The 26675-nt window shown below is 33.8% G+C and overlaps 1 protein-coding gene across 4 annotated transcripts in view; it reads left to right on the top strand.

Annotated features, from left to right (window-relative positions):
* The window catches only part of LOC135142019 (myotubularin-related protein 4), a 77071-nt gene extending 51837 nt beyond the window's left edge, over positions 1-25234 (top strand). For all 4 annotated transcript variants that reach the window (XM_064073653.1, XM_064073654.1, XM_064073652.1 and 1 more), the window contains exons 9-14: positions 1268-2001; positions 5098-5416; positions 14407-14514; positions 15107-15187; positions 15369-15568; positions 23940-25234. In XM_064073653.1, coding sequence (XP_063929723.1) covers positions 1268-2001; positions 5098-5416; positions 14407-14514; positions 15107-15187; positions 15369-15568; positions 23940-24141 — 1644 coding nt within the window. In that variant the 3' untranslated portion in view covers positions 24142-25234. The remainder of the gene's footprint in view (positions 1-1267; positions 2002-5097; positions 5417-14406; positions 14515-15106; positions 15188-15368; positions 15569-23939) is intronic.
* The last annotated feature ends 1441 nt before the right edge of the window (positions 25235-26675 follow it).

Raw genomic sequence — 26675 nt, 5'->3', positions numbered from 1 at the left:
TCAGATGCGCATGAAAACATTGTAAGTTTTAATGGTCAATGATGTCCCATTTGAACAAACGACCCAAACGCAGACAAGCGTTATAAATAATCACACTATAATTTTGAGCAGATTATTGGGTTCATTATTTGGCAAACTCTACTTTATAATATAATAATATGATAATATACGTATCATGATTTTTGAGGGACAATATATTTAACTTTTTTTCATGAAATACCCTTAGTTTTACATAACAATTGCAATTTTCTTGAATTTTTTAATAATACATAGGTTCAAAAAATTCGCAACAGGGCTATTTTGAACACCTGTTGCAATATTTTATAACTAAGACATACGCCTTATTATAGTACCAATAAAATGGAGTATTTGTATACAATGTGTTTGATGAAAATGTATTATAAATTAAGAAAAATATTTTTATTCTCTTTCTTTTTGGTTGATTGTTGATCATTTTTGCTATTTTTTTTAATATTTTTAACAAACGCGCTAACATATTGAGAAAAAGAACAGAAAACAGTGAAATGCCGCAGTAAAATTTAGAGTGTTTTGACAAAAAAGTATACATATACAGGACGAATCATCACTAAATATAAATATGTGTTCTTTGCGTGGCATACACTAAAATTATTTTCAACCGTTTTCAACTATACAGAGTGTTCTCTTTTTCAGACAACATATAATTTAGTTTTTTGAAGTGGAACATATACATATACTCTGATCGAACTCTTCTTAGTCTGTATGGTTTATTTTTGAAATTCCGATGCAACGTTGCCGAGTTATTCAAATTTTCTACTAACGCAAGAGTTCACAAGAAAATCCTGATGGGGTGATTTTTAACATCCCTGTCGCAATATTTTATAGAGAAATAAAACGTGTTTAAAAAAAAGTATGTAATTATAATTTTCAAATTACAAATTGTATTGTGTTTTTCGTAGATCTATGCAATATGAAAAAAAAAAACAGAAAACAAAGTATTTGGCAACATCGCAACGGAATTTTAACAATAAAGAATGTGTTCCATTAAAAAAGTAAAATAACTCAAAAAATTCCCTGTATAGTTAAAAATTACGTTACTTTATGCTGCTCAAAAAACCGTACAAAGTCGCTGTTTGACTTTTTCTAACAATTAATGAAATATCGAACAGTACACACGGTTACTTTAATCTTGTTAGTTACGCTGAGTCGGTATGACGTAATCGAAAATGCGCGCGCATCCTCGGCTAAGAAAGTAAGCTGATCCTGGTATTTGTCAACGATGTTTCAGGTCCTCTGGCCGCAGTCCAACGTCCGCGACCTCCACCTTTGGCACGAGGTGTACCTCGGCTCCTGGGAGGTGAACTTCAGCACCGACGGCGGTTCCGGCTCCTGCCCCGGCCCGCCCGAGTCTTCCCCGTCGCACATGACGAAGACGCGTTCGTACGGCGACCTGATCAACGCCGCCGACGTCGGCACCGGCCCGACCCAGTTCCGACGCAGCAGCGACCCTAGTATTAATATCGATAAGAAGTTAGTGATTCCTCAGGAAAGCAGCAGCGCCCCAGCTCAGGACATGGTCAACGGCCACGCCGCCGCCGACCAGCAGCAGCTTCCGCAGCTGTCGTCCAACGGTGGCGATTTTTTATCCAACGACCCGGACGAGGTCGAGTGCAACAGGGACTGTATATACAAAGACGTGCGAGTGAACGGCAGACCGACGTTTGACGTAGTGCCAGTGGACGGTAGTGCGACGACGGACGGTGGCGTTCTGACCGACAATGTGATAAACGGTGATAAGACTGACGTGGATGAGTGCGAGGAGGACGTTCGGGCTGTGTTGAAAAATGCGTGCTTGAATGAGGAGTTGACGCCGTCCTATAACCATAGTAGCGAAGTAGATTCGGATAACGAGCTGACGGAGAAGAGCGAGAGCAGGTCGGAGAACACGGTGTGCGACGTGGGGGCGGCGGAGAGGCTGGAGACTAGTACGGATACGTTAGTTTCGGATAGTCATAATATCAGGTAGGGGAGCGGCACGTGGGACGCGTGAAATATTTTTTTTAACTCTAAGAACGTTGCTTAAAATGGCGGACAAAATTCGAACGACAGATTTTTTTCTTTTGCACAAAATTTCGTCAATTATCAGCTGCCAGAAAAGACAAAAAATATTCCTGAATAAAATTTTGTACCGCTTTTTAGTAAAATTGTCCGTGTAAATTTTTACTTTACTAAAAGGTAGATTCCCGTTTCGGTCTGAAGGCGTCTGTTGGAATTTTAAGTGTTTTAAGTTGAAATGTTAAGTGTATTTTAAGTAGTTTAGTATTATCGTGAAGATAGTAAAACGCTGGATAGATATATTTGTATATCCCGTAGAAAAAATCGATGACGTCATCTTAAAATTTAACTTGCTTTAACATTCACCTATTGTAACTACGTATACGACTTACCTTTAAAAAAATAAAGTTGTATAATCCAATTTTACGATTTTTTATATAGACTTGATTGCATTCTCAGTTTGTGTGGGTTGACGAACATGAAAATCGGAACGAAATTCCAAGTTTCTATGTCTTCAGGATTTCGGGAATTTGTGAGCATTGGTGTCATCATTTACCCGTCAAAACTGTTATAATTTCTAATAGGTTCTATTTGGCGTGAAAAAGTAGGTCTCCCGTTTCCCTCTGTCTGTTTTTCGTCATCTGACGGATTCAATACTTTTACGTTGTCTCGACCTTTCATGATCCCTAGAGGACGAAGAAATAGGTCTCCCGTTTTCGTCCATCTGTCTGCCGTCCGGTTTTTTATTAGACAGATAATCTCCGAAAATACTGGACCGATTGTTGTCAAATTTTGTATTTATATTAGTAATGTCATATAGATGGTAAAACGCTAACCGAAATCTGTCCAATCATCCTCACTAATAATGTGATGACGTCACTTCAAAATTGTACGTACTAAATGGGTCTTAAATTGTATAAAACAACATAGTCCTACACATGTAGTTTATGACTCAGTGTTGAGTTTTTAGTGTCCAGTTTTTTGGAAAGAAAATCAAAATTATAAATCAACATTTACAATTTAATTGTGAATCTGCAAAACCGAATACTTTGAAATCTTGCAGACGTTTTGAAGTTATCTTCAGCATGGTAACTTTTTAATCAAAATGTATATGTTTATCAACCCCAAAAAATTGATGACGTCATCTAAAATTTTGCCGAATAAATTCCACCCAAAATATGATGAGTTTTTACTTGTGATTCATCAATACATTAATATTTTTGTTGATCAAGTTAAGGTCGAGTCACCCCATCTCCCCGAAAATGTGAAAATACAAATGTCTTTATTTAATAAGAATTATAATGATATTCAGAACATTTTGTCGATTGTAGCTTACTACTTAATAGTTTTGATCTTCTGTTTTGAGGGCACGAACTCATTCAAATCAAACTAATTTCTGTGAGACATTCTTCCGATGTATAAACAAACACTTTTAAGTTGTTTTTCTTATCGAGGATAACCTAAGGACGTACAGCAATGGAGTCCATCGGGCAATTTGGTACTTTCATATTTTCTCGATATTTCATAACCCCTAGATAACGCCGTAGCTAAGGAGAGGCAAGTTATAATTAACCAAATGTGAATTACAACATCGAAAATCAAAATAAAATGTAGTATTTTATTCAATAAGCGGAAGTCAGAACAATAAAAAAGTCTGGACCGTCGGCATTGTGATCCGGTTAGTACAATTCGTAGAAAATTTTGTAATAGAAAAATTCACTTGTAACAAATGGTTGGCACGTTTCTTTACCTTTACTCAAACTTTGATACATATTTTTATTTTAGCTTATAATAGTTGCCATTAAAAAAAAACAATAAAATTCGCAAAATCAAATCTTTTATTTTTTTGAAAGAGCTGGATATGACAAGTAATCTTCGACCATTTTTTTATTTATATTAAAAAATGGACTGGATGTATTAAGCTTCATATGCGGGGGAAGCTCTACTAAATAATTTTGGAACAATTTTTCTGTAAATATTAACAAGACGGCTTTCTCACATTTCTCTTAAATTCACTTAAATAGGTTGGTAGAACCGAATGAGTTCTTGAATATCCAAAATCACTTGTATTAGATGATGAAACGTACTCAGAGCTTTGCTTTGATACCACACAAAGCCTCTTTATTAAACAGTATTGTCAACTGAAAAAATGGATGATGACATTGATTTTGAGGGATAGGATTAATAGAAATAATTTTTCCATAACTGGAAGGAATTATTTCAAGCGAAAAATTGTTTTGGAAATGAGGAAAATCCTGTGAATAATGCTTTTACGTAAATTCACTCTTGCGGCAGCAGCATTAGATCAGACTGGGCTAGAACCCCCAACATATCACTACTAAAAATTTTTGTTACCAAAAAGTGAAAACGAAAGGAATCTAATTTTTAAGATTTGTTCAAATATTAAATTGAACACCACTAAATTGAGACTAATTTTTCCAAACCAGGCTTGAATGACCTAAAAGTTGTACTGACCTCGTAAGATATTTTTTTGTAGAAAATCTGAAATGATTAAAATACTCTTCATACTAAAATGTGAAAGTAGCTTCAAATGAAAAAATCGCAACTCTAAATTTATATGACTAACTTACTATTGCGTCAGATGATAAAAACGAGCTCGCTTTCGGTTCTTTGTATTCAATTGGCGTGCGTGCTGACCCATTTTTGCAATAGGTTCCACAATTTTTGTTTGCACAGTTTTATATTTTAAGAATCTCTTTAATATACTATTACATTTTCTCAACGGCAAATTGTAACCGAAAACTTTGTGCACGTGTTTATTTTCTGTTCTTTTCTTTTTAGTCGACTCTCATGCACGATTTTTTAAATGGAAATTCGTATTTCCCCGTTTGTCCGTACACTCACGTTAACACTTCCATTCCCTTTTGGCGTCGATTTTTTTCACCCCTCTTCGCACACTTACCGCTAACCCCATTTCCAGGTTAGTTTAACATCGGTTTAAAATTTTCCAAAACGAAAACCCGCTTTCCTAAATTCGAAGAACTAACGACTTTACTCTAACGGGACTCTACTTTTGTCGTTCTACATTGCTCTTTGTTGCAGTTCATCCCCTTTAGAAGTGAACGGCTTCGAGAAACTCCAAAGTCCGGAAGAGGGCGTCGACTCGACCGACGGCTACAAGTTGTCTGCTCAAAATTTGAAATTCGTCAACGATGCGTCGAGCAGTAAAGCAGAAATGTCCAAATATAGCATTTCACCAATGTACTCGAGGGCGTCGAGTAGTAGCGGGTGGGAGACGGGTTTACAGCAAAGCCGGCCCTGGCACCACCAGACACACCCCTATAATTTGGGGGACGACGGGCTCATACCGGTGACGTCGGTCGCACAAGAGAGGCTGTGGCAAATCATACAAGAACATAAGGTGAGTTAAGCATGTTGTAGTGTCAATGATACATATTATTTCCATAATCCATGTATTAATTGATTTATCGAAAACATAATTTTGATAGAAACGTCACTTCTGAATTGTTTTACTTGCTCAAATCCTATCCCAAAATGACACCTGCGCAGTGTCCTGTTGAAACCAAAAGTTTTATCTGTTTGATTTATGATTTCAATGTTTTTTTCTGTAACATTGCTAGGAATGTAACCAGCAAAATACCTCCTTCAAATTATGACCCCTTATTTTTAATGTGTAGTGATTGTAATAGTGATGTCTCGTATTTTCAATTCAGGGAATTATCTTGTGCCGAAGTTCGAGAAGTAATTAATAAATTGAGAAACAGCAAATCTAGAGACGTCTATGGGTTTAGTGTCGAAATAATCAAAACTATCAGAGATATTATGTTATCCCCCCTCACAAAATTAATTAATACTTGTATTAAAACCTGTACCTTCTCTAACTGCCTAAAGGTTGCGAATGCTATCCCAATTCTTAAAAAAGGTGACCCTAGCGACAGTAATAATTATCGTCCGATATCGCTTCTTCCGATTTTTTTTTTAATTTTGGAAAAAAATTCTTATGGTGTAAATGAGTTGCTATTTTGAGGAACATAATTTAATCTGTTCCAATCAGTTTAGGAAATCGAAACACCAAAAAACAAAAATCTAAAATTCAAAAATCAAAAAATTGAACACTCGAAAAGCGAAAAAGTCGAAAAATCGAAACATCGGAATGTCAAAAACTGAAACATCGAGAAATCAAAACATCAACAGTAGAGGAGTCAAGAAATCAAATTAGACGGAAATAGAAAAATCGAAAAGTTAATAATTGAAAAATTGAAACATTTTAAATGAAAAAAAATCGGTAAACCGAAAAATTGAAAAATCTAAAAATCGAGAAATTGAACAATCTAAAAGTTAAACAATTTAAAAATCGAAGAATTGGAAAACCAAAAAATCTTAACCGAGAATTTGAAAAATCGAATAATCGAAAAATCAAAACATCAAGGAAAACAAAAAAATTAACGGAAAATCTAGAACTTAAAAATTGAAAAATTAAAATACCTATCGAAAAATTGAAAAACCGAGAAATCGAAACATCAAAAAATAGAAAAATTGAAGAACCGAAACATTGCAAAATACCAGAACTGAAAAATGGAAGGAAAATTGAAGAATCGGAAAAGTGAAAAAATCCAAAACTGAAACATTGAAAAATTCAGAAATCGAAAAATTGAAAAATCACAATTGAACAAAGAATTGAAAAATCGAGAAATAGAGAAATGGGAAAATCAAAAAATCAGTTAATCGAAAAATTGAAAACTGAAAAATAAAAAAATTTTAAAATCGGAAAATTGAGAAATCGAAAAATGAAGAAATTCGAGAAACCGAAAATATGAAGAATCGATAAATTGAAGAATCGATAAATTGAAAAATCCCAACAGTAATATGTCGAAAAATTGAGAAATCGAAATCGAGCAAAACTGAAGTATCGTCAAGTTAATAAATTGAAAAACTAAAAATTTTTGAAAAAATCGTATCAAAAAGTAAAAATTCAAAAAATCGAGAAATTGAACAATCAAAAAATCTAAACATTGAAACCCCAGTAAGTTGATCAACAGGAAAATTTAAAAAACAAAAATTTTAAAAATCCAAAAATTGAACAAAAAAATCTAAGCCAGAAAACTCAGAAAATCGAATGATCGAGTACTCAAAATATCAAAGAAAACAAAAAATCTAAAATTACAAATTCGACAAATTGAAAAATCATGGGACTGAAAAATCGGAAAGTCGAGACAGTGAGAAATCTAAAAAACTAAAACTTTAAAAACTGAAAAATTAAAATATCGAAAATTTAAAAACCGAGAAAACACAATATCAAAAATTTGAAAAATTGAAGAAACGAAATATTGCAAAATTCCAAAGCTGAAATATTGAAAAACTTAAAAATGGAAGGAAAACTAAAGAATCTAAACAGTGAAAAAATCCCAAACTGAAAAATTGAAAAATTGAGAAATGGAGAAATGGGAAAATGGGAAAATAAAAAAAAATGGTCCCTCGCTATCGGAAACGTGACGACTGCATGCCTATTATGTTTTTTTTTCACATTAGATTTCAAAGCATTCAGTTTTGTTGTTCCTGATTGAATTAATAGAATAAATTTGCGCATTCATTAAATTTTTTGAGTCACCCTATATATCCGAATCCAAAAAATATGAATGGGATGATAAATTACAAGAAGAGACTCATCATATTTTGTACATTTTAGATAGGATTTATTCAGCAAAATTTTGGGGTGACGTCATCAATTTTTTAGAGGGGATAAGTAAATATATTGTGATTAAAACGGTCCTGGTTTAATAACAAAAAAATATTGTTTGTCTATGTAACAAGCTCGTCTTAGACAAAGTATTCGTAAAAAAAATATGTCGTAAAAAAATGTACGTATGCTGGTCCCGACTGCGATTATGGTTTAAATATTTTTTGGACAATCCTGACATGGATGTAGAAACATTTGTGACAGCCAAAGAGTTTTTTTTTTTTTGAGAAAATTATCTTTGAATTTAGACCAAATTGAAATAGACACTAGGCATTTGGGCAAAAGAAAGAGAAATTAGGTTTACGGCTTCAAATTTTGGATGTATTTACAAACTTAGTTCAACTACAGCAACACTGTTGTACAGTACATTTAGAGGTAATAATCATACCTACTATGGACAACAAAGTGAGGAAAAAGCTGTCAAGTGTTTTGAAATAAATAAAAATATAAAAACTGAACGGTGTGGCTTGTTTAGTTCAAAACAATTTCCTTACTTGGCTGCTAGTCCAGACAGGGTTCTAGAGGATAGGAGTGCATTAGTCGAAATTAAATGCCCTTCAAAATCGCAAGATTTGTCTCCCGAAGAAGCGGTTAGAAAAAAAAGAATCAAATTTTGTACATTGACAGACAGAGAATTGAAACTAAAAAAAATCATGATTACTGCTTTCAAGTCTAGGGACAAATGCTTGTTACGGGTATTTCACAAGTTTATTTTGTTGTGTGGACACCCAAAGGAATAATTGATTTAAGAAGAAAGAGGAACCTGCCTTTGCGAGAGATTTTTTTTAAATAAATAAAATTTGTTTCTATTTTTTTATGTACTTTAATAATTTATTAATAGTACATTTTTCATCACCAAGACTTGCAGATTTTTATCATAAATATATTTTGAAAATGATCTTTCGGCAAATGAAAACATATACGAGCACTTTTTTCGAGTAAACAATGAAGGGAGAAGTTACTAGGCGTAGGGCTTTTTTAAAACACCTCCTTTCCGGAATAGGATAAGTAGTAGATACACTTAGCTACTTATACGTGTTAAACAAAAGCTGTATTTTATATATTATTATAAATATATTTATTTTTTTTATTAATTAACAAAGCAAAATATATATTAACAATAATATTACAATGAATTTTTAGTAATCATGTGTATTGGATTCAGGATCCTGAGTGGCGTAATAATATTATAGTTCCCCAGTTTTAATTCGGTTTTATGATAGTACCTCATTGCGTAAAAGTTAATTTCCTTAACAATAGATTACTATGGCGGGTCCTGGCGGCTTGTTACAAAACTGAGTTCCTTGCCATAAATTAGAAAAATCAGCCGAGAACGCTAACAATCAGCTTATGGTAGAGCAGGCGATAAGGGTTTTACCTGGAAAGTCGCTTCCATAAATTTTAGTGGCGCTCCCATCGGCAAAGTACTCAAAATCTGTCGAATCGATACCCATTTTTTTCAATAAGTGTTAGTTTTTGTTAAAAACTCTGCTAACCAATAGATCATTAATTTTCCTCTGATATTCCTGTTAAAATTATTCTACGTATTTTGCATTAATTTGTGGTATATTTTGATTTTAATAAACACGTTATTATTTAAACAAATTGTACCACTAACAAACATTTAATGACTCTGCGCCCTGTAAAAAGTGATGTTTTATCCATGTGCGAATTTTCAAGCGATTCTATGATGGTTATGACTCAAAAAACTTGAAAAGAAAACATACAATGGTGCTTTTTTTACGATATTTCTCAGCCATATTTTTTTAGTTGATCGAACTGGTCTCTGCGCTCTAGAGTATGAAAAAACAATTCGTTTTTAACACCAATAAATTATCTTATCTTATTTGTTTCGGTTTTGCTTAAAAAAGTAATTTTAATATATATCACTTACATTAGAAATCTCAGGGTTTCCACTGAAGTCACTTTAATCACTAAAATCACTTTTGCTTGCAATAGTCACTAAAAGTCTCTTTTTTGATCCAAAATACGGAAAATTTTCACTGTCAGTCACTTGTAAACACAGTAGATTGTTCTATAATTTTTTTCACAATTCCATCATAATCATTAACTGAAATTTACCATCATCCGGCGAACAATGTCACGTTTTAGAATTTTGTTTTTAATATGATTGATTCCTTTAAATTTCTGAACGTTACCAAGTTAGTTAAGACATGTTTGTTTAGCATTATCAGACGTCGAAAGAGGTTTTTCGCGGTCCAAGCTGATATTGATAGATAAGATAAATTGTATAAATACAAAGTGATGAAAAAATGATCTAATTGCTTGATGGTACGTTGTTAAGAAGGCTCTGCAGAACTCGAAAAAAAAATCGTTAAAACAATCTGAACCAAATTTCTGAAAATATTAACTTTCAAAATTGAAGAATTAATTATTAGCTTCGTAAATCTGATATGTTTTAATGTGAATTTAATTGAGAATCTAAAATTCGGATAAACATTGTCAAAAATGATATGAATCAACAATAAAAAATGGCATAAATCGTATTCTAGTAAATTATTATTAAATTATTCATAACTAATTGTTTAACTGTCTTCAGACAATGCAGTTCAAAATTAAAAAGTTAATTCTTCAACTTTGACGTTTAATATTTTCAAAGGTTTGGTGCAGGGATTTTTTAAACCATTTTTTCGAGTTCTTCAAAGCGTTCTTAACCATCGAACACCTACGTCATTTTTCCATCAGCCTGTATATTAAAGAGATTTAGTAATAAACCATATCATGATCCCGTAACTAAGGACTTATCGCATCAAAGTTAGCTCATAAGTTGTTTATCCTTCATTTAGAACAAAAAAAAATCAACAGAACTTCCCTCGCCCCTGCACCCAAATAGATCCCATTTCTCTGAAAAATTATCTTTTTTTTGCAATTTTTGTTTTCTGATAACCTCTATAAAGTAAAAACCAGTGGCGTAAATAACGTTCCCGCAACTTATTTGACTTAAATTTTTTCTTCAATTTTTATTTTTTTTATTCCTTCATTTTTTCGAGTTTTGAAGTTTAAATTTTGCAATTTTTCGTTTCAATTTTTTATTTTCTTTATTTTAACAATTTTTCGTGTTTTTTTTTTTGCTTTAATTATACCCTATCTCTTCGAGTTTTCATTTTTAAATTTTTTGTATATTTGGTCCATTGTTTCTTAATATACGAAGTCTTCTTTTCCCAACAAGAAATTGACAATATGTTTAACTATCCTGTTGTTGAAAGAAAACCCTATATGTATATTAAAAAAAAAAACACACAAAAATTAAGCCCCACCCACCCGCCCCGATCTCAATTTCATTCCTGATCAGACCGAAGGGCGAATTTTAATTGTAACATCAATATTCCTCTAAAAAATTCTACCTTTTTAAAAACATTTCATGTGGAAATTTCTTGTAGAGAAATGAGGAGTTTGCAACTAAACTTCGCCATTCAACTCACGATGAATAAAATATTCATCACAATTGAGAAGGGGCGGGTAGGCGGGCCTTATATTTGGTCCATTTTTTCTTAATATACGAAGTTTTCTTTTCCCAACAAGAAACTGAAAACATGTTTAACTATCCTGTTGTTGAAAGAAAATTCTATCTATTAAAAAAAAAAACAGAGAGATTAAGCCGGTTCGCTGAGCCACTGAGCCACGTTATTATACTGTGCAATTGTTTTTGCGAAAAGACTGAAAACAGATTCGTATACTACAAGTATATCAGTATATAGTTTTGTATAACATTAAATTCATTTTAAAACCCGGTTCATTGTGATAACGTCATCAAAATGTTGGTTGGGATGATTAGCCAAATTTGGGCTAGTATTTAACCATCTACATGATATTTCTAACATTAACATACATACAAAATTTGACAACAATTGGTGCAACAGTTTTGGAGATTACGTGTCGAATATAAATGGATAGAGACAGACGGACAGAAACGGGAGACTACTTTTTTCGTACTGAAGGGGTCATGAAACGTCGAGAAAACATAAAAGTGACAATTCGTCCGATGGACTCAGACTACTATACATACTTCGTTAGTTTACGCTCGGGAAGTAAAAACGCGAAATGAAAAAGAAATTATGTAATTCGATGAACTAAAAAGTAAAAAAAATATTGATGGTTGGAACTTAAATTGACAGAAGACAGAACTTCCCTCGCCCCTAAAATACAATAAAACAATTCCAGCTTTTTCGAAAAATTATAAAATTTGATCATGCGATTTCTTTTTCCACTGTATTCATTGATGTTGTTTCCCTATAGTTTTGACATGTTTCATTATCTCCTTTTTACTTTCCGAGCATAAGCGAAGGAAGTATTGTAATCGACTCTGTCGCCGACTCACCACTTTTACGTTTTCTCGACGTTTCATGGCCCCTAGAGTACGAAAAAATAGGTTTCCCTTTTCCGTCTGTCTGTCTGTTTATCTGTCCGTCTGTCTGCTGTCCGGATTATTATTAGACAGATAATCTCCGAAAGTATAGTAGGAATACAAAATTGCAGATGGTAAAACGCTAACCAAAATTTGTCTACTCATCGCCACTAATATTGTAATGTCATCACTTCAAAATTGTACGTAGTAAATGGGTTTTAAATTGTATAAAATAACATAGTCATACACATGTAGTTTCTGACTCCGTGTTGACATTTAACTCGAAATGTCCTGATTTTTGGAAAAAAAATCACAATCATAAAACAACATTTTGCAATTTAATTTTGAATCTGCAAAAGCGAATGCTTTGAAATCTTGCAGATATTTTACAGTAACGATAAGCATAATAAATTTTTAATAAAATATATTTGCTTATCCCCTCCAAAAAAAATCTAGGAGTAAAATGTCCATACTCGTATATATATACTCGTTCCATTCATATTTTTTAGATTTGGTTAAAAAACTATTTTTATCAAATAGTGGTCAATATTTTTTTTTCAGCTTGTCTTGTGACTTTTACATTTTTTACCATTTTCTATTTTCTTTTTCTGATTAGAAAATAATCTAATACTGATATCTTCAGTTTCTTTTGTTGCATCTTCGTTTTCTTGGTTAAATATCTTTATTTCTATCTTTAATATTCTTTCATTTACATAGTTTTTTTTTATATATGCCTTTTAATAAGTCTGGTATTATTATTAATCCTACCTCTTCTTCCGCTCCTTTTTTTTTGGATCTAAACCTTACCACCAGATTTTTTGTATTCGTAATTCCTAGCATCTCCACATTATTTTTTATCATTTCTGCTAACAATTCCTCTTCTCTACATTACTTTTCTCTTTCTTGTTACGTGTTTTATTCATTTCCCTATTCATATCCATTTAGTTCGCTTGGTACGGCCTGTTTGTATTTGCCTTGCTATTACTTCTCAGTGCTTTGGTTTTTTTGACGTTTGATTTAAGTCTATCTTCTTTTTCCCCAAATTCAATTTTTTGGTACTTAATTTTGACTTCTCTTCTCATACTCTTTCGGTGTCCCTACTTTTTTTTGTATTTCTAATTCCTCCTTTGTCAATTCGTTATTTATCGTATCTTTTCTTTAGTTTGTTGTTCTATGCCATTTCTTTGATCTCTACTTTTACTCCTGTTTTATCTTCCTGGTATTTACTCTCCCTGTTCCTGTTATGCTTTATCACTCATTACTTTAAATATTTCAATCTTTATTTTATTATGATTTCACTAGTGTATTTTTGTTTTTTTTTTTTTTTTCTTACTTGAAAGGAATTGTGATATTTACAAAAACGACATATGTAGAAACATTTGAAAAATGTATGCGAAACGTCCAGATTTTTGGAAAAAAAATCAAAATTATAAAACATTTTGCAATTTAATTTTGAATCTGCAAAACCGAATGCTTTGAAATCTTGCAGATGTTTTAAAGTCATGATAAGCATAATACATTTTTTATCAAAATATATTTGCTTATCCCCCCCAAAAAATTGATGGCGTCAGCTCAAAATTTGGCCAAACAAATCCTATCTAAAATGTCCACAGTATGATCAGTCTATATTTATGATTTATCATTCCATTAATATTTTTTGGATTTGCTTATACAGGGTGACTCAAAAAAATTAATGAATGCGTTTAACTTTCATGTTGTGAAAAGATGGCATGTATATTAAAAAAATAAAGGCAAAATATAAGCCCGCCCGCCCACCCTGTCTCAATTCTGACGATTTTTTATTCGTCGTGAGCCAAGGGGGCGGAGCTTAATTGCACATTCCTTATTTCTCTACAAGAAATTACCATGTAAGACATGTTTTTCAATATCGTGTTTCTCAAAGAATACTATGTATATTAAGAAAAAAAAAATAAGCCCCACCCATATCCATCCCAAGCTCAATTGTGATGAATTTTTCATTCGTTGTCAGACCGGGGGGCGGAGCCTGATTGCAAAATCCATACTTTCTTACAAAAATTTACCATTTTAAACATGTTTTACCTTTCTTGTTGTGAAAAGAAGACTACACTACTCATATTAAGGGAAGTTCTGTGGAAACAACTTTTTCTTCGCAAAAAAGAGTGAAAGGTCTGAAATATCCACTCGTAATGATATAAATCTTGCCTGAATGTCGGTCATTTCCGGGTCAGTGGTGGGTCCCAATAATATTAATAATAATATATAAAATATATACGTTAGAAATATAAAAAAACCACTTTTGTTTCAGCGAAAAGAAGAACTTCTAGAAAAGGAGCTGCACACGTACAGGCAGGCGCTCCTGAGGCAGGCGTGCCATCGGTGCAACAATAACGATAGCGAAAAAATCGACGATAGCGTAAGTTGTCGGCGTGAGCACTTATTACTTCGAGAGAAAGAGTCGATGTCGAGGCGAAACTGGTTGTAGCACTTCAGACCCTAGTATACTGTAGACTACTGCCGAAGTAATGTAAAAATTACAATACTTCCTTAGCTTACGCTCAAGAAGTAAAAAATAATCGAATTTAACGCTATTTAACCAATTCTTCCAAATTATCACGTCAAAGCAAGCAATACAATACAATTATGAAAGAAAATATTCAGAACATCATACCAAGTCAACATTGTGCAGGTCTCTAGTGACTAATCTCGCGACAACGACCAACCTTTAAATTGGCACTAACAAAATAAAAACGCACTGGATGAAATCAATTCATAATTAGACAATAAATTGCGTAAAATTACGATGCTTACCTCAAAACTCGAGGATAAAAAGTGAAAATTGACGCCGATCGATACAATTTTTTGGTCAAAATTGTTTACTATTTCGTTGCTGGATAACCCAGAGGCTTATATTTGGGTCTGAGTACCACGGCAGCATTGCCGCCTCGGCATCGCCTCTTCCAGACTGTCCGGATCAACCGCCTACTTGACGTTCATTTCTTCCGTAGTCTGATAGCGAATCGGAATCGTCAAATCGCAGCGTGTTGAGTAGCCCCCAAAGAATTTCGAGCCCCGTTACGAATAAAGCGGTCAGTCAATCCAGTCAAAACCACAACTTTTAAATTAACACACTAATGGTCGTGAAGTTAGTTGTTGATTTGATTTTGACTCTGTTTTTTTACCAGCATGCGTAATATCGTTGTGTTTGACATATATATTTTTACTGGTTGGTGGTGTGGCGGTTGAAGTTTAAAGGTTTGTTGTTTGTAGTGTTCCGTCGTGGAGTCTGTTTGCAGTGCGGGGGAAGGCCAAGCCTCAGCGGTTGAATCTTTACGGTCGGATATGTCGTGGGAGGCTTTGGAAGATAATGTGTTGACCGAATGTACTCTGTGGGTGCCCGATCACGCCGTTAATAGGTGTACAGGGTGTAACATGGAGTTCTGGGTTGGGAGGAGGAAGCACCATTGCCGGTAAGTCTACCTCTGTAGGAAGCTAAGTTGGTGGCATGTCTTGCGAAACTTAATACTTTTCTTAGGTATATAGTTGCATGAAGTGTGGCGTCTTTATGAGTAGAAGTAGTCCAGGAAGAGGGCAGCTAGAGTAGGGGGTCGATAGCTGGATCAGTAATGTCGCGTGCTCGAGATAGTTCGCAATTGAGTTATCCTTGGACGTAATATTGCATTATTTATTTGTTTGGCTACGATGTGCTAACCCTGTGAAAGTAAATTAAGACAGAGATACATAATTCGCATCCAAGGATGGCCTGATCACGAATTATCTTACTTTCACTGTATCTGTTGGCCCATTTAGAAAATATTATATTAAACCAGATTTTTGTACTTTGGCAGACTTATAATATTTTAAAAATAAACTAATATTAGACCGAAAGTTTTTTTTTTCTTAGTGGTAAATAAAGACTTATTAAAAAAATGTAGAGCCTGCTGATCGTTTTTAAAAATATCTATATTTGTATTATATTACACCACCAGTTCAGCTGCTGCTTCTCTTAACAATCAATATTGTAATCCAAACTACTTCTACTCTTAACCGTGGCTTTCTGTCTGAGTTTAATACACTAACTTTTTCCTCCTGTCTCGTATGCTTCCATTCTCGAACCTTCTTGACTCCATCGTTTCCAGTGAAAAATTCCCAAACACAAACGCTCTTCGTCACCAGAAGTTTCTTGACCCTGAGGTTTTGGTGTATTCTGGTCATCCCAATCAGAAATCACGTTCCTTTTAACCGCTTTCAGTGTTTTAATGTTTTGGTTTCTATTTTATTTACTAATATATTGTCAAACTAATTATACTGACTGTTTTTTTCGAACTAATGATAAACTGTCTACGTTATTACCGGTGATAGTTTCTTTGGGAGCTACATCTCTGCTATTTATTCGGTAAATGATTTTGCATAATTATAAAATGTGATTAAATATAACCGACAAAAGTAAGTTTTTATAAGTTATAAAATTTTAACTCTTGTTATCAATGGAACTGGCATACACCATGGCCAATTTCATCTCTATACGCTTCACGGTCTTGACTAAAAAAAAAAAAACATGAAACTGATTGCAACGCCCCCATGTTCCGCATGCTGCTATCCATCCTCCTAACCTTCACACTACAAAGATTCCACAGTAAGAATTCTTATATATTTTTATTGCTTGTTTGGACTTCATTTATTCACAAAAAAATAGTTATTTTCTTCGTTAGTACCAAAAGAGGTTCTAGAAATGAGTAAGAGGATTAATGTAGGATCATAACGGAGTCCGACGGTTTTACGAGGCCCGAAAAAGCATTTTTTGTACCAAGAAACAAAGTTTTTTCTTCTGTCGTTTTTAACTACCAAACTTCATGACTATAGATTGTTTGGAATAAAACAAAAATAACAAAGACCCTAAAATCGACACTTGTATTAACTAGGAATGTGGCTCAAGTTCGTCGTAAGCAATAGCCTGTGTAGTTTTTACGTTACGTTACGAATTTAATATTGTATTTTAGAAATAAATATCGTATAGATTATATGAACTGTGAACAAAACAGTCTGATATGTATGTAAATACTTAAATTTTATAAAATACTCCTACATATTTCTCCAGTTTATTTATTGGCCTATTTTTAACTTTCGTTTAAAATTACTAGAGAAATCTTATTCATTTGTGGTTTCTTAATGCATTCATATTTTTTAATTTTGCTTATTAAACAGAATGTCTCAAAAATTTGTGAATGGCGCAATTTATTTTATTGCTTAATTCAAAAACGATATACCTTATTTTCCCGAAATTCTGGAAATAGTTTTGTTGTTATTGTAGTTATCCAAATTGATATTCGTGTGATCGAGAAAAAAAGGCGTCTAACAAGCTTTGAAATTTAATGTTACAGAATTATGTTGGTAATACCAATGTATTTGTTGTTCAATTCCACATTTACGGTCAAATAAGTGTCAAATAAAAATTAATTTCATGGTTTACTAAACAATTGCCTTTTATTAAGAAAAACTCACTTGAAATATACGAATAGCATCCTTATTTACCTGCAGTTTAATCATGTTGTCAAATTTTGTATGTATATTAGGATTATCGTATATATGATAAAACACTGACCAAAATTTGTCTAATCATCCCCACCACCAATGCGATGACGTCATCTCCAAAATTTACAACAGTCAATGTTACTTAAATTGTATAAAATAACGTATTCTTGTAGTTTATGAATCCGTATTGAGTTTTTACCCTAGGCATCCAGATTTTTGTAAAAAAAAAAGTCAAAACTGTAACAAACCTATAACCTAGAATCAAATTTTGTAATTTTTCAAAAAGCTGGATATGTTTTATTGTACTAATTTTAGTATTAACGTTATTACTTCTTTAGCGTATTTATTCTTAAATACCGTTATTATTGATGGTAGTAAATAATTAAATATTTATTTTTAATTAAAAAAAAGTTATTAGACATAACCTCCATCACCCCTGAAGTACAATCAAACAAATCCACTATTTTAGGATAAAAAACAGATAATACCAGTCACAGTGTAAGAAAAAGTGACCCATCCAAAGAATGACTGCTTTCATGTTTTATCGACGTTTCATAATCTCTTAGGGCCGGTTTATCAATGCGCAGTTAAGTTAAAGTAACTGGCAGTTAAAGCTTGTCTGTGAGTTAACCTGTTTATCATTACCCGCTAGCTCAAAACTGGTGGTCAAAGTGCCTGATAAATTAACTGACAGTTCAAACTGTCAGTTAAAGCGTTATCCACCAGTTAGTGGCAACATAACCTAACAAATCCAAATAAATCTGTTATGAATTTAACAATATTTTGATGAGGACTTTTGTTGTGCAACAAATTGACAGAGGAAAGATGAGAAAAACACTTATTATTAGCTGATTATTTTCCAGGTCTAATGTAGGTACCAAAAATTAAAAACCTATCTAATAATACCGCGAGATCGAAAAAGAAATTAATCGAAGTAGGTCATGCACGACAAGCCGTTTGTCGTAATCACGGTGGTAGGGTAATTAGAATTATGACCCTACTTTTAAAACACATAAGAATGAATTAAAATCACCGTTTTCCAATTTTGTCTAAAATTTATCCCATTTCTGAAGATTCTAATAACAAAAAAGCTTTAATTTCGTTTGATAACAGTGCAAATTACTTTTGTCAACGTGACGATTAATAAAAAATTCTTTTAAACTAAGACAAACGCCTTTTCGTCCATGGCCAACTTTGGCTAATTTCTTTTTCGATCTCTCTGTATTTATTTATAGGTGTACCTACTTGTTTCATTTTTAATTTCCAATACTTCTAATGCTAAATTTTGTTTTTGCATGATTGATCACGTGAAACGCGATATACAATCGTTGAATACCGAGTGCGGATCGAATCTGATGGAACTTTCAAGGTCGGGGTAGTTTTGAAATGACCAATCACAACTCATTTCCAGTGGGGTGAGCGTTACCAACTTAAGAGAGTAACAGCTAAACTTCGAGCTACGAAACTGGAAGAAACATCGTGCATTGATAAACACTTTACCTCCGTTAACTGCTAGTTACCCTTATCTGACAGTTACTTAACAGACACTTTTAACTGAGCATTGATAAACCGGCCCTTAGAGTATGAAAAAGTTCTATCTGTTCTCTGTGTCGATTTTTATTATACAGCTAATCTCCGAAACTACCAGACCGATTGTTGTCAAAATGTATGTTAGGAATATCGTGCAGACAGTAAAATGCTAAGTAAAATTTATCCATCGTCCCCACCGACAATTTGATGACGTCATCTTAAAATTTTATTAGTACATGCCATATAAATTTTATAAAACAATATATTCCTACACCGTAACTGATTTACCTATATTTAAGTAGTCCGTACATACCTCTACTTTAAATTATATATACCGGGTGTTTGGAAAATGGCGGATTAACTCTCAGCTACGCTGTTAACAATCAACTGGTGAATCTGGGAAAAATAGTAAAAAGATTTGGGTGGAGTTATCAACAATTAGGCAACATATTCATTATCACAATAACTAGTAATAAAACTTTTACTTAATATTTCTCTCGCCCATGACCATGTTTAATTACCATTTGGTTTAGAATGTACAAAGAAATGGTTGTTTTTTTTATAATTTGAAAAAATTCAATTTGACAGCAATGTTTGCCTGATATAAAACGAAGGTACAAATCAGCAAAAATCGAGTAAGCAGTTAAAAATATTTGACGTATCAGAAATTGTCAAAGTTTTTAAAACGCAATTAATTTTTGGTCCCCTGGTGTTTTATTTTTGGATAAATTTAAAGGAGTCTGGTGTTTTGTCGCTGAATGAAATTGAAAAAATCTTTTGAACTTTTAGTGTTTTATTTTTTACGCATTTGAAAAGTCTTGAGAGCGCAGTGTTCTTTTTTTAATTCGGAAAATTCTTGGGAGCCCATGGAGATTTTTTTTTTTTAATTATTTAAAACAATTTTGGGGGACTTTCGTGTTCTATTTTTGGAAAATTCTGACCTGACCAGTTTTTGAGTTAATTTTGTGACCCTGTTTTTCCTTTTTGAAAAATTTAAACCAATCTTGAGGTTCTAGGTATTCTTGTTTGGAAAAAATTTCAAGGTGCTTTGGGGCCTCTAATGTCTTTTGCTAAAATCGGTCTTATTTTAGCAGCTACTAGTACCGCTCACTCGCCCTCTCTTTTCTTAGAGGGTATGTCATTTACTAAAATCGGGCTTATTTTAGGAGGGTAGTGAGGGTACTAGCCCCGCCCACCCCCCTCTCTTCTTAAAGGATATCTCATTTGCCAAAATCAGTCTTGTCTTAGCAGTTACTAGCCCCGCCCACCCACCATTTCTTTTCTTAGTGAGTATGTGATTTGCCAAAATCGGTCTTATTTTAGCAGCTACTAGCCCGGCCCACTCACGTTCTCTTTTTTTGGAGGGTATGTCATTTGCTAAAATCGATCTTAGATTAGCAGGTACTAACCTCGCCCACCGGCCCTGTATTTTCTCAAAGGGATCTCATTTGCCAAAATTATCCTTATCCTAGCAGGTACTGGCCCCGCCCACCCACCCTATCTTTTCTTAGAGGGTATGTTATTTGCCAAAATCAGTCTTATCCTACCTAGTATCTCCTAAGATAAGATTGATTTTGGCTACTGAGATCCCCCTAAGAAAGAAGAGGGCGGGTGGGTGGGGTTTAGTAGCTGCTAAAATAAGATCGATTTTGGCAAATGACATACCCCCTAAGAAAAGAGAAGAGGGTGGGTGGGCGGGGCTAGTGGCTACTAAGATAAAAACTGAGTTTGGCAAATGACATACCCTGTAAGAAAAGAGAGGGTGGGTGGGCGGGGCTAGTAGCTGCTAAGATAAAACTGCGTTTAGCAAGTACTAGCCCCACCCACCACCCCTCTCTTTTCTTAGAAGATATGGCATTTGTCAAAATCAGTCTTAACAGGTACTAACCCCACCCACCCGCCCTCTGTTTTCTTATAGGGTATCTCATTTGCCAAAATCAGTCTTATCTTAGAAGGAAGTGGCCCCACCCACCCTCGCTTTTCTTAGAGAGTATGTCATTTGCCAAAATCAGTCTTGTCCTAGCAGGTACTAGCCCCGCCCACCCACCCTCTCTTTTCTTAGAGGGTATGTCATTTGCCAAAATGAGACTTATCCTAGCTAGTAGCTGCTAAGATAAGACTGATTTTGGCAAATAACACCCTCTGAGAAAAGAGGATGGGTGGGCGGGGCTAGTAGCTGCTAAGATAAAACTGCGTTTAGTAGGTACTAGCCCCACCCACCCGCCCTCTCTTTTCTTAGAGGGATCCCATTTGTCAAAATCAGTTTATCCTAACAGGTACTAGCCCCGCCCACCCACCCTTTCTTTTCTTAGAGAATATGTCATTTGCCAAAGTCAGTCTTATCGTAGCAGCTACTAGCCCCGCCCACCCGCCCGCGCTTCTCTTGAGGGTAGGTCATTTGCCAAAACCAGCCTTATCTTAGCAGGCACTAGCCCCGCCCATCTACCCTCTCCTGTCTTAGGAGTATATCATTTGCCGAAATCGGTTTTATTTTAGCAGCTATTAACCTCCATTACCCCTGAAGTACAATCAAAGAAATCCATTATTTTAGGGGAAAAAACAAAATAGTACCAGTCACAGTGTAAGAAAAAAGTGATCCATCCACAGAATGACTACTTTCATGTTTTCTCGATGTTTCTTAATCTTAAGAGTATGGAAAAGTGGGTCTCGCGTTTCCTTCCATCTGTCGTCTCTGTCGATTTTTAATATACAGCTAATTTTCGAAACTACCAGACCGATTGTTGTCAAATTTTATGTGTGTTAGGAATATCATGTAGACCGTAAAATACGTATAAATGCCATATAAATTGTATAAAACAATTTTGATTTTATAATTTTTCGAAGAAGCTGAATTTGTTGGACTGTACTTCAGCGATCAATTTTTTTGTAGTAAGAAAAGAAAATGGCAACAAAATTGCATTCAAAAAATTAAGCATGTTGTCAAACAAGAGGAAAATAATCGTACATTTTGACCGTGAAATCCAGAATGGCCCACCCAATGTTCCAGAAAATTTTTGTAATGGAAAAATTCACGTAAAACATGCACCCTTATATCTTTAAAAAAATAATCCTAAAATCAAATTTTGTAAATTTTCGAAAAAGTTGTATAAGTTGCACTGTACTTCAGGGGTGGGATTTTGTTTCTACCGATACGATACGAAGCGATAAATGACAAGGACGAAAATATAAATTTCCGATGCGAAAGGAAAAGACGACCACATTTTATCGGTACCGATATTTTATCGTTATAGAAATAAATTCCCACCCCATGGATGCGATTTTGTTTCTCGATCGAAAAAAACTCGATAGCGATAAAATCTCGTTTGCTGATCGGTTGAGATGCTACATTTCTGTCACATTTCTCTATTCTGCCACGAAATCAAGTCTTCATGGAGTGATATTTTCTCGATAGTTCTGAGTGAAGTGATGAATTTTGGTGACAGCGTGCGATTTTGTTTCTCGATCGAAAAAAACTCGATAGCGATAAAATCTCGTTTGCTGATTGGTTGAGATGCTACATTTCTGTCACATTTCTCGATTCTGTCACGAAATCAAGTCTTCATGGAGTGATATTTTCTCGATGGCTCTGAGTGAAGTGATGAATTTTGGAGGCATAGCGTGCGATTTTGTTTCTAGATCGAAAAAAACTTAGCGATAAAATCTCCTTTGTTGATTGGTTGAGAGGCTGAGTTGGTGAGACATTTCTGTCACATTTCTCGATTCTGTCACGAAATCAAGTCTTCATAGAGTGATATTTTCTCGATAGCTCTGAATGAAGTGATAAATTTTGGAGACATAACCTCGAAATTTATGTCAAAATAGAAGTTCAAAATCGTAATTCTGAGTTATAAGTTCTTAAAATTAAGGTAATTGTAAACTTTTGAGCATTTAATAAGCTTATATGCAAAGAATAAATGCAAACTTTGCATTTAAAAGCTATGCAATGACATTTATCGCAAGTGATAATTTATCACTTCGATCAAGAAACAAAATCCCACCCATAACCTCGAAATTTATGCCAAAATAGAAGTTCAAAATCGTAATTCTGAGTTATAAGTTCTTAAAATGAAGGTAATTGTAAACTTTTGAGCATTTAATAAGCTTATATGCAAAGAATAAATGCAAACTTTGCATTTAAAAGCTACGCAATGACATTTATCGCAAGTGATAATTTATCACTTCGATCGAGAAACAAAATCGCACCCCGGGACCGAAAAAACTTATATATATCATAATTTTCTTTCGATAAATTTTTTGGATGCCCAAGAGTAAAAAATGAAGGCGCATTCAGAAACCACAAGTACCAGAGTAGAAATTTCCAGGTGACACCATGAAATCGTTAATGGGGATGATTAAACAATTTTGTTTAGCAGTGCACCATGGACAGTGTAATCGCAATCGGTTATTGTAAACAAAATAATTTAACAATTTACAAAAATAACTGTCAACCAACTTTTTATATAATAACTACCTAGACCTCTGTCCAGACTACAGCGTAGAGTAAATACGATCCTGTTCAGTCGTAGGCTACTGAAGATATAATTTGCGGTTTTGCAGGATGTAAAATTTTATTAGTAGACAAATAGAATAGCTTCAAATTTGCAAGTTTTGTGACGGCTTTACAATAACCTGATATGATAAGGTACGTCAAATTTTTCAACTCTCTTGAACGGTTCTCTTTTTACAAAGTATCCCGACAACGTAGTGTCATTCTTGCGGTTAAAGAAAAACGTTTCTATGTAATACACTCCTTATAATGCTTCTTTTTCTTCTGTTTAGGAAGTGCGGCCGGATTTTCTGCAACAGTTGCTCAGAGTACAGCACGCCCTTACCATCCGAGCAACTCTACAACCCTGTCCGTGTGTGCGCCTTTTGTTTTTCGAAACTGCGAAGAGACTGCGGGGAAGTCCCCGATCAATGCAAGCAAAGCAACGGCCAGCCGACAAACAGTAACCCCCAGATAACGGCGTCCAGTAATTGATTGAACTCGTCGCATTGCATTTTCCAAAGTTGCGGTATAGTTTCGGTTGGAGATTTCGGTAAATTCGATGAATAAGGGAAAATAAAGGCTGAACGTACTGTGATTAGATGAATTCGTTATAATTGTTTGTTTTATTTTGGCTTTTTAAATAGTTCAATTGATTGCTAGATTTTATTAGTGTTTTATTTTATCTTCTTCGTTTAACGATCGATTTTTGGAAAATGTAATATTTCAGTCCAGATATGTCTTTTTTGTTTTATAACGATAATAAAACACATAGTGCACTCGACTTTTTTTTATTAACCGATGAAATTTACACTAATCACGAGGATTGTTATGTACAGGTTTGCGAGTTTGTATATGTTGCATTGGTTTATTTCGTCTATTTTTGTGGACTAAATTTTAAGAGAACACTGTGATGACATTGAATTAAAGGTATAAAGTTTGTACGAAAATTTTGCACTAGTTGAATGACTCGTCACCAGATTTTTCTCATTAACGGAATTGGATTAATTCAAACTGATTTCAGTATAAAAAAAAAATGACAACAATATAACCGTGTTATCTATGTTTCCAAGTGTAAAATTGACAGATCCTTGTACAATAATTGTTAGCGATGTACTAAATACCGACTATCGGTGTCTAGCAGTACATCTAAAAATATATATGACTATTTTATTTTATATACCATTAATGTATAGATTTTGTAGAGTTGTTGGTTTTCGCAATATTTTTTATTACTGTTTAGACTCAAGGTCCATAAAAACATTGCGGAAATTGTACATACTTTTTTTCACTATTATGTATTTCTTTACACTTTTTGATGTTATAATGTATATAAGATGATACAAGTATTTAATTGTAAAAAAAAACATAACAGTTCCTTTATATTTTCTAAGCCAGGGCATTATATGCAGTGGGTCATCAGCTTCTTAATATTTTTGTTTGTTTTTGTTAGGTTTTAAATCTAAATTGTAAACTCATTAGTTCTTGGTATATATTTGTAAAATTAAACATAGATAATTGCATTTAATTTTAGCAAATATAGAAATGTAATTTTTAAATTAGTTGCCAATAAAATATTTAATTATTAGTCTAATCTCTCATTGACTTGTCTTCATACATGTAAGTGTAACATTGAGAAAAAAAGTCGACTAGAAGTCTGTGGAATTATTGTATTGTGTATTAAAGTCTGCACTGTCACAGCTGTTCGTTTTTGAGGTTAAGTACAAAATCAATCTACCAACAATACAATGCCACAATTCACGTTAATTTATTGTTATGTAGTATTCTTCAGATTAAGAAAGACAAAATAATCGAGGAAACGTAGATCTGACGACTCTGCAGGAAAATCGATCGAACATTTATCAAAAAATTTCTTATTTTAGGGCGGTGGCATTATCTTGCTGAAAGTATTTGTCAAGAATATCATCGTTTATGTGAAATCTTAGATCTAGTGGTGATTTGCGTTTATTAGATGGAGTTTTTAGTAACCAAAGTGACTGTGCGTGGAGGTCCGGGGGGATAATCCGATTCTACCTGGAGATAAATACTACCCTGCGTAGAATTAAGGTTAATACCGAACAATGTTCATTTTTTAGAAAAAAAGCATTATAACTTCACTAAAGCTAACTTTCCAGGGCTGTATGAGGAATTATTAACTGGAGCTCTATCTGTACGATCACAGATGTTAATCATGCATGCGACGTTTTTTGTAACATATTAATAACGTTTTCGATAAGTATGTGCCCTATACTAAAAATACGAAACCTGAATTTCGAAAGTGCTGTTCTGATGAACTTAAAAGCTGTATCAAACTTAAAGAGAAAATCTTGCGCCAAAACTATAAAGATTTCTGTGAAGGTCGACTTATTATTATACAACTAATTATTAGAGATTTCAAAGTTTATGTTCATAAGGGACAGAATTTATTAAGGGAGAACCTAAAATATTTCTAATCCTATATCAAATCTAGAAGTAAGGACGTCCTTCAGTCGCAGGTAAATTACATAAAAGAATGTTTCCTTTAATAAACCAAATAATAATTTTAATGCGTTTGCATATAGCGCGTTAATTCAAATTTTAAACCGCATACACCCAATCAAAGCTAACTCTAATTCTAATTCATGTAGACCGGAAATTCTACCCTTAAGATAAACCTATTGTAGCGAAAAGTCGCCCTTTTGTCTATTAATTTCCACGGCCTTTACCTACATCGCGGTCGTTTCTTTACTCCATTGCCTTCCAATAATTCGTTCGAAACACACCGCTTGCCAAATATGGGCAGAATTCACTGTCGACCAGTCAAGTGATTCACCAGTCCACATGGAAGACGCATTCTTTATCCAAATATGGACAAAATTTGCTGTTCCGAAACTACTATAAGTAGGAAACGGCATTAGATGTGGGGGGTAGTTGAATCTATTTGATTCAGCCATTCAGTTGGTCCGTCACGTCTCACGTAATCGAAAAATCGCTCCATCGAGTTTCCATCACCTTTCACTCAGATGGCTTTTATCGTGTAAGTTATTACT

This window comes from Zophobas morio, unplaced genomic scaffold, assembly GCF_036711695.1.
Source record: "Zophobas morio isolate AGI-343-1 ecotype UQ-CSIRO unplaced genomic scaffold, CSIRO_AGI_Zmor_V1 ptg000046l, whole genome shotgun sequence".
Taxonomy (NCBI): domain Eukaryota; kingdom Metazoa; phylum Arthropoda; class Insecta; order Coleoptera; family Tenebrionidae; genus Zophobas; species Zophobas morio.
Note: the sequence above shows the minus strand (reverse complement) of the source record. Positions and strands in the feature narration are given on the sequence as shown.